Source organism: Triticum dicoccoides, chromosome 3A, assembly GCF_002162155.2.
Source record: "Triticum dicoccoides isolate Atlit2015 ecotype Zavitan chromosome 3A, WEW_v2.0, whole genome shotgun sequence".
Classification (NCBI taxonomy): domain Eukaryota; kingdom Viridiplantae; phylum Streptophyta; class Magnoliopsida; order Poales; family Poaceae; genus Triticum; species Triticum dicoccoides.
This window is the reverse complement of record NC_041384.1, coordinates 136,904,723-136,913,722: the sequence shown is the minus strand read 5'-3', so window position 1 is coordinate 136,913,722 and position 9,000 is coordinate 136,904,723. Positions and strand designations below refer to the sequence as shown.

Below are 9,000 nucleotides of genomic sequence, written 5' to 3'. Positions count from 1 at the left end.
GGGTGAAGAGGCGGCCGCATGGTGGGTAGGGGAGGGGGACGTCTAGGGCATAGGTCTGGGTGAGGAAGGGAAGGGAAAAGGGAGGTAGAATCAACTGCCTTATTTGGTGATAGCATCAACTGCTTTATGTTATGACAGCCGATAAGCTTACTGCTATTTCTTGATGATTGTGTTCTTTGGTATTCTCGTGTTGGGCTGTTGGCAACAATTTAGCTTTAAAGGAAGCCTTTTTTGGTTTTTGTTTTATAACAGTACTGTTTTTTAATGCTTCAAAATTGGATATCAGACGGTTAACTTGAAAAATGGCGACACCTTGTGCTGTGAGGTCTGTTAGCTTTGTAGATGCCTTCAGAACTTAGTACAGACACTTGATGCCAGCAAATTCTATTGTTTTACTGAAATGATATTTGGATTTCGATGATGAGGGGATTGAAGTCACACCTCATGATTGACTGTGGCATCACAACGAGGATATGATCTGTTAATTTGAGGGTGCCACTCTGTCAAAGATAAGCTTCCCTTGCCATTTGGGAAGTGTAGTATATATGTGAAGGCCCCTGACAAAGAATACATTTACAGAACTAGTTGTTATGTTACTCTCTACTTGGTTTTATTTGTACATTATTGTTGCATAAAGAGAATAGATATGAGATGTGTATATCACTATGTTTTTAAAGAGACATTTCATCACATGACAATGATGATGCTTTTTGCACCATCAATAATTCGGGCATTGTCTTATGCTTGGTCAAGGTTGCATGCCACGTGCTAACCTCACTCTAGGCCCCTCTGTTCCATGAGCATGGACAGGTTGCCTAGGACGCCATGCGCAAGAGGTGGTGTGGAGAAATATGGGAGTTTGAGACTCTGAAGGGTGCTGTAATGCTCTGCCCAAGTTGTGGCAGAATCACTCGTGTAAGCAACTGTCTTTTCCCTCTACGTGATGGCAACTTGTTGCTCACAAACAGCAAAAACAGAGGCATCGGAGGATATCATCCAAGGATGACAATGTGTTGATGTTCATGTGGCATGGGTGCCTGTGGAGCAAGAAGACCGTCGACGCCACTTTTGGGTGCTCGATGTCCCCAAAGCGAGTAGAAACTGACCTTTGGAACTGTGAGGACTTGATTGCACGCGGAGGCGGTCCACCTTGTTTGATTGAGGAGCTGCACACAGGGGTTTCTGACAGTTGCGTAGCCAGGGCTAGGCAACGCCCCGGGCCAACCCTTCAAAGTACACTAGGTACAGCAGCCTGACAGTAGCTACAATGCCTATAATCGCTACAGTGAATGACTGGGTTGGGGAGGTGGGCGGTGGGGGTGGGGAGGCGCAGAATCGTGAAAGGTGCAACCCCGTCCTTAGAGCAGGAGGTGCTGCAACTAAGTGCCTGTAGATGCTTATTGATAGAGGGAGGCGCCCTTGTCTGGGTGACCTCTTCTTGAAAATCGAGTTCTTTTAAATGCAACTGTGCTTATTTACTTGTGCTGCAATGGATGTTTTCGTTCTTCTGCTGATTTTAGGGAGTTGTTAAGTACTTACAGGTTTGTGATCCGTATAATCTAAACATGTAAAAGTTTCATTTGATTGAGTAGAGCATATTTTACTTGGCCGTGTACTGGAATGCAGCAATCACACCAGTTTTTGCCTTGTCTCTGGCAATTTTTTTTGTTCCTTTTTACCCCGTGGACCGTTTCAGGTTTCATGACTGTGAAACTTGGTACTACTATTTTCCTTATGGGATGTGGAAATTACTCAAATTAGGCTGTTTTATTTCTTGTAAGTGTTGATCAGTTGGTTGAAGAAAGTGATACATGAACTTAAAAATCTGGCGTTTACTTTTGTTTTAACTTTTGATTTTGTTTCCCCTTTTCTGATTTGAACTTTCTCGCTTCTGCCCAATGGCAGATGTAACAATCCCGGGTTTTATTGTGCGTATTTTTATTTATGTGAAGCTTTGTATTAGTGATGGTAATATGCTCTCACTTCTTCAGTGCTTATACCCGTGAGACAAATATGCTGAATCTCGTTGGGAGGGCTTTAAGATACTAGATGCAAAAGCACCATCAGCATGTGCCCATGCGTCCATGAAACCACAGCTTGCAAAACATATACATACTTGTTAGTTTCCATAGATGTGTGACTCTCCTTGTCTCTTTGGGGCCTGAATGTTGCATTGAAGTTTCCCTCTTTCACGGCGAAATAAATGGTGTCTTGTAACCTTAGTATTTATTGATATCCTTCCTTTCTAGTGTCATGGAATTTGCTTTTTCCCAGTTGTTTCCGGTATTATATGCAAATTATTTTTGCCATGTGTTTCATCTACCAAAAGGTTGTCTTTAATGTGTTTCACTTTTGATGACTAATTTACTAATCCATCGAACTTGTGTATGGGCAGATCAGCAGATGTGAAGCAGCACCACCAGAACACAGAAAGCAGTTCATCTTATAAAACGTAAAAGGACTTCTTTGGAGGTTTCTATGCAGAGATCTCTCGCTGTTGGCATTAAGTCTGAGAACAATGGCAAGCGGGATTACACTGGAACTGGTACTGTTCCATCCTTGCATAAGCAAGATAGCAAGATACTGACCAAAAAGACCATAAAGTTGTTGGATGCACCACCTTGTCCAAAAAGGCCAAAGCTAGAGCCAACTCAAACCACTAGAGGTGCTGAAGTTAAGGGCCATGAATCGCTGCCACATAAGATTGTTCCTGAAATGGTACGATGCACAGCATCTGGTAAGTTATGAAGTCTCATTTCTTCATCTATGGGTGTCTAATTTTACATAACAGAACTACTCACCAAATGACTCTGCATATGTTAATGGATTCATTATGGACCTTCCCATCAGAGCTTCATATCTTATCTTTTGGCTAAATGTTACCATCATTTGAATCAATACCATGCTTCCATTGCACTTATTTCTCTATTACAGTTTTTATGTTCTTCGGACCTCTGTACATGACCGCAAAGTAGTTTTCTTAGAACACGCAGGAGAGCTGCATATCATTTCACTAAGATGAAGGAAAGGTACAGAGGGGAGCTGTGTATCATTTCGTTAAGATGATATACATGATAGAGTTGGGGTAGTGCTGATTGAAGAGAAGCTTGTCCAACATCGCCTGGGATTGTTTGGGCATATACAACACAGGCCTCCAGAAGCGGCATTGCATAGCGGACGGTTAAAGCGTGATAATGTCGGGAGGTCGGAGTAGACCAAACTTGACACCGGAGGAGTCTGTAAAGAGAGACCTGAAGGACTGGAATATCACCAAATAACTAGCTGCAGAGGTGTGTGGAACTTGGTTTCGAGATCTTTTGGGTTTCAACTCTAGCCTACCCCAACCTCTTTGGGACTGAAAGGCTTTGTTGTTGTTATTGTTGAAGGAAAGGTACAGAGTAGCGGGAATAAGGACCCTCACTCTAACGACCAGCTGACTGCAGAGTCAGGGATAGCCCCATAAAGACCAACTGACCGCAAAGTAGTAATTTTAGTGGTCTTCCTATTCACGTTATATTAGCAGGTATATATAAACCTGAAAGCTGACCCTTAAATTTCAGTTTTTGACTGAGCAAAAAAATAAAGAATAAAAAGGAACGTGTTACACAAATGACTTCTGGAATGATACTTGTGCTGTAATGGATGTTTTCATTCTTCCTATTCACGTTATATTAGCAGGTATATATAAACCTGAAAGCTGACCCTTAAATTTCAGTTTTTGACTGAGCAAAAAAATAAAGAATAAAAAGGAACATGTTACACAAATGACTTCTGGAATGATACTTGTGCTGTAATGGATGTTTTCATTCTTCTGCTAATTTTTGGGAGTTGTTTAAGTACTTACAGGTTTGTAATCCACATAATCTAAACATGTAAAAGTTTCATCTGCCCGAGTAGAGCATACTTTTGCTGTGTACTGGAATGCAGCAATTACCCAGTTTTTGCCTCCTGGAAATTTACAATGTGTACTGTAAGTACTTAAACAACTACCAGAAATTCAGTTTTTTAAGTTCATTCCGCATCAAACAAATATAAATATGGACCAGTAAGTGGCTAATTTATCCTATTATTAATTCAGAAATTTGACTGTTATGTTCTCATGGTCCAAAAAGCTATTGTTTGGTGCATATTTCAGTATTCAACGTGTTAATGTTGTGTCTTCTTCTGGAATGACTAGTGTGTATTAGGGCGAGTTGGCACAAGAGCTCTTGAATTACCCCTCATAATTTGAAATTTGTTAGTACAAATGCGGGATTTTCTTGATTTAGTCTTTCCCCATGATAAATATTGTCAGCAGTGGTTATTTCTCAGCCTTTTACAGTTCCTGATTCAGGTAATAATACCTTTTAATCTGCCATGGGACCAAAAAAATGATTGCAGTTCTATTGGATCAGCATATAGTATACAACAACAATTGCACTTGCAGCACTGCAGAGAGAAAACTTAAGCAAACAGGCAATACTGCACCTCCGTAACTGGGCATGTGTGCACCAATGCAAGATTTGAAGCGCGGAGCCATGACCGTATTTTGAAATTTAGAAGTTATGATGATGGAGACTGGGAGGAGGGGTAGCCGTAGTACAGTGATTGTGGAGATGCCGTACCACGAGTGCGTGCCCCCTGTTGGTTATCTAGTTACGCCTATGTTTAATTAACCTGACTAGTCCACAGGCTCACTGTAAAAAAACTAGTCCATGGATTGGTAACCCTTTAGTTCTCTTATTACAATGGTTGATTACTATGTCGGTGTCCTCCAAAGGGTGGCCTGATTTGGTGGACCGGTGCGTCCAGCGTAACCATTTTAATTATGTTAGATTTTTGCCGCTGTTTTACTTGGTAGGCGGGGCATCAGTGCTTGCACTGGTAACACTTTTAGTTCTGTTACCATTTCTGGAGTATGTTTTACTATTACTAGTACTAGTAGGGGGGAGGAAAATTGATTTTTTAGCTGAGCAGCACTTGCGACCTGGCTGGAGCGCAGGATTAGCATTTTACGCTCACGCTTGCTTTAGCGCTGCCGTATACATATACATGCGATTAATGTTTTTGCCCTTACCTTAATGTTATACAGAAAAATCTGGGTTGCTAAAGCAGAGGCGCATTTCTGATGCGAAGAGAATTGACAAGAAGAATGCTAGGTCTGGTGTCAGATCTAAATATGATTGTTTCACATTAAAGTCTGGTTTAGGAAATCATGATTCCAGTTTCGTGGGAAATGGCATGCTTGGTATGTATTAACTGGTTGCAACTATGATTTTGTTTATCGATGTGTTATACTAGTTATTATCCTTCTCATGCCTTCTTATCATAGTGCAAACTTTCTCACTTACATTACAAAGTTCCACATTTAGACATACTAAGTCATTCTGTATGCATGTTAGCTCTTGATTTGTCAGCATATGGCCTGTACATGATGCACTCGCTATGTTTGGTATGCTTGAGAAATATAGATCTGTTAGTTCATTTGACCTTTCATGAGCTGTCCCTGGATAAAGAACATGATATGCCAGATTGTGGATGTAGATTTATAAGTTAGTTATTATTCTATGGCGTTCACATCCATAACTGATTTTCTCAGTAAATTGATCCTAGATAATGCGGGCAATGAGATCTAGTTGTCTAGATCCTTTTAATTTTGTTACTTGTTTAGTTCTGAGATTTCTGTTTTGTTTCATTGTCGATTGTTTTAGAAACTTCATTTTTAACCTGCAAAGGGCAATTCTTGGTCTTCTCACATTTTAATCATATGATCTAAAAAAAATAAAATCTCATTGACATGGAGTTGCTTTTCATTTTAAGCACCCACCTTTTGTTTTGGTTTCATCTTCCCTCTATTACTTGTTAAAATGATATCCCCTCAGTTCTAATAGAGATGATATTCGACTTTGCAATGGTGTCTGAATGCATCTTTGGCCATCACGGTATTATGAATATCTAAGTATGAGATATACAAAATTATATTGTGGAATGTTTTTTCATGACAAACCTATGGCGTCATTTTTATTTCCATTTAACCAACCTAAATAATTTTTAAATAGTTAGTTTACAAAGATATAGAAGTTTGACTGTATGCTTTGTAGAATGCGTCATCTATTTTAGAACAGATGTAGTGCCGAGTTTCGTTATGGCTGCACACAACTCATTCATGATGCAAATTAGTGTTTGCTCACACAAATATAAACACTAATGGGATGAATGCTAGAATCTTTTACATATTGGTGTTTTAATTTCTTTTTTTCCTTTCTTGAATTTCTTGGTTTTTATACCGTATTTGTCTATTTATTTGGTGGCCGTTATTTATTAAACATGTTCCAACTTGCCTTTCTGTTTCTAGTTTCATTTTAGTGTCAGTTGTTCCATTTTTGTTGCTTTGCATCTCTCTAATTGTAATACCAATATGAAAAACAATTTTTTTATCAGATATGAAAAACAATACTAATGGCACATCTGACCTTTTTTTGTTCGTTCTTCAGTGGTACATGATTTTCTTACTTCAATATGTAGGATTCTGCAATCTGCATTATCATTTATTATAATTCATGGCCGCCAGTGACTTTTGCATCATTAGGCCTTTTCAATTCATCTGATATGACTAGTATAGTATTTTACTATGTGGGTGGTTCTTCAGTGTACATCTTTTTACTTAAAAAGTACGCCGTATGCATCCACAAAAAATCTCATTGTTCAATTTCAACATATATTTATGAATACTCTAGGATGACTAATATGGTATTGTAATGGAGAAAACACGCTATTGATTAATTTTTAGGCCTCTTATCATTGATCACGTATTCTTGCATGTCACCTTACAGTGTTTATCTGTTCATTCAGGGGCACATGGCCTGAAATCTGATATCCGTGACATCACGAATCACATTGAGAACCTGACATTGAGCGAACTTCTCGATGGCACTTACAAATATTCCAGCTTAGGAAGAGAAAAAGGAAAGAAGGTACTGCACACAAAAGATGAACTCCTAGTCTCTGTCAGAAAAGCTTTTTTTATGCTATCTGACATGGACAGTAGTCCTGGAAAAGATGGTAATTTGACTCCTAGTCCTAGGCTGCATTCAGCAACCACCTCAAGCTCTGATATCAAAGATCAGTGTAGTGACAAACCGTCCTCTTTGATTAAGGTAAGTGGAATCAATTGTGTTTAAATCATTAACATGTCTTGAAGCACCTCACAATACCATTTATGCTTATTGTAATACTACTGCTACCCAGGATCCTTTACAAACTGAGGTCTGCAATGTTTGCCCAAAGGACATCCTAAGCCGTTTAACACTTCCCCAAGGACATGATCTTGATTCTCTTTTATCAGCTGGAAGCGAGAGCTCAGCTACAGGGCCTTCCATGACAACTCATGGAGCTAGTTTGCCACCATTTACTTGGTCACACTCACAAGCTGGGGTTTACCGACCGAGCGTTGACTCTGGTAAACATGGGTCAAGTAGGAGTAACTCCCATTGGCAGTGGTTGAGAGTTGGATCATATCCAACCGCTCAGGATTACGAAGATTTACCTGTCCATCAAATTGATGATCTTCTTCAGGAAATGGATATGGCAAAGTCATCTATCATTGATTCATGTAGCAGACAATCTAATTTATGCTGCACGGAATCAACTTCTGGATCCCTCGGACAAACTATTTACTCAAGAAAAACTGAAAGCGAGCATGGTCCGCAGCAACTGCATCCACTAGACCATGTGGGCTCCTCAGATAGCTTCCGGAGGAATGACAGTGAACGTTCTCTTCTGAAAGCATGTCAAGGTATGCTATATCACTTCTTGGTATAACCTAAGATAATGCAATGAATGATATGTAGTATAAAGCCCCTTTGCATTCTGTGTCATTAGATCTAGCTATCTGCGGGTTTTTTAGTGAACCGTGATTACTATTTCATTTGGGTTGCATAGTTTGTATTATCCATTTTTAATTCTTAAAATTTGCTGATTTGCTGATATGAGCTCCATGATCAGCATCACGGAAGATATTGTGCGCAGCTGAGACCCTATGTGATATGAGAAGAAGCACGGAAGGGTGGAGTCCCCAAGTATATAGCAATGGGACAATAAATTTGCCAAAGTCACCTCCTGATAAGGTGAAAGCCCGTAAGCCGTCATCACCGTTTGGTACAGCTGAGAGCTCCTCGGGCTCTCGGAATAGTGATCCAGCTCGCAGCGGAAACCATTCTACCAAGAAAGTGGTCGATAGGAAGAACGATTCTGCTGCGTGCATGAGCAATCCAGGGAAAGGGCTTATTAGGTGGCCTGTTCCTATTGAAGATGCTGTATCTCCTGTCAAACCCGAGAAGGGCCTTATGCTTGATATGAGACAAAACCACAGCAATGCCGCAAGGCATCCGATTCATGTATCGTCTCAGGCACGGCTTGAGAAGGAATACGAGAACCAGCAGAAACTGAGGAAAGCAACATTGGCCTCGTCTCTAGGATCGGGAGACTGGAATAAGGAGAGGAACAGGAGATTGTGAATTGTACATTATTCATGTTGACATCATAGAGGCGATATATTTGTCTGGGGATTGGCGTAAACCAGGCAACTGTTTCATAAGAGGTAACAACATGACATTGGGAGATGCGTTCATTCAGGTGGCGGATGTATTTATTGGGCATTTGTTGGTGGAATTGGTGTAACAAGTGTAGCCTGTCTTCTTTTTACTATTTGCCATCTTATCGCATGTCTCTCACTGTCTTGGTATCTTCTGTTGTTTGCTGGTAATTTAGATTTAGTTATATGTCAGCGGGAGCTGTGGCCTGCGCATGTGCTCCCGCTTTCTCTCCCTTCGATCCTTTTTACTTTGCATATAAGATTTGTTTGAAGTCAAATTTTGTAAAATTTGACCAACTATATAGAAAACAGATTAACATTCACAATATGAAATCAAGTTTTTCATATAAATATGGTAAAACTTTATGAAGTGTAACTTCAGACAAATCTTATAATCTTATATGCAGAGTAAAAAAGATCGGACGGAG

General features: G+C 39.9%; 1 protein-coding gene across 1 annotated transcript in view; it reads left to right on the top strand.

Annotated features, from left to right (window-relative positions):
- LOC119267597 overlaps nt 1-8,722 on the top strand; it is an 11,037-nt gene extending 2,315 nt beyond the window's left edge. The window contains exons 2-6 of the mRNA XM_037549013.1: nt 2,396-2,737; nt 5,072-5,227; nt 6,832-7,136; nt 7,228-7,774; nt 7,984-8,722. Of these exons, the coding sequence (XP_037404910.1) occupies nt 2,479-2,737; nt 5,072-5,227; nt 6,832-7,136; nt 7,228-7,774; nt 7,984-8,495 (1,779 nt within the window). The 5' untranslated portion in view covers nt 2,396-2,478 and the 3' untranslated portion in view covers nt 8,496-8,722. The remainder of the gene's footprint in view (nt 1-2,395; nt 2,738-5,071; nt 5,228-6,831; nt 7,137-7,227; nt 7,775-7,983) is intronic.
- Nucleotides 8,723-9,000: the final 278 nt, after the last annotated feature.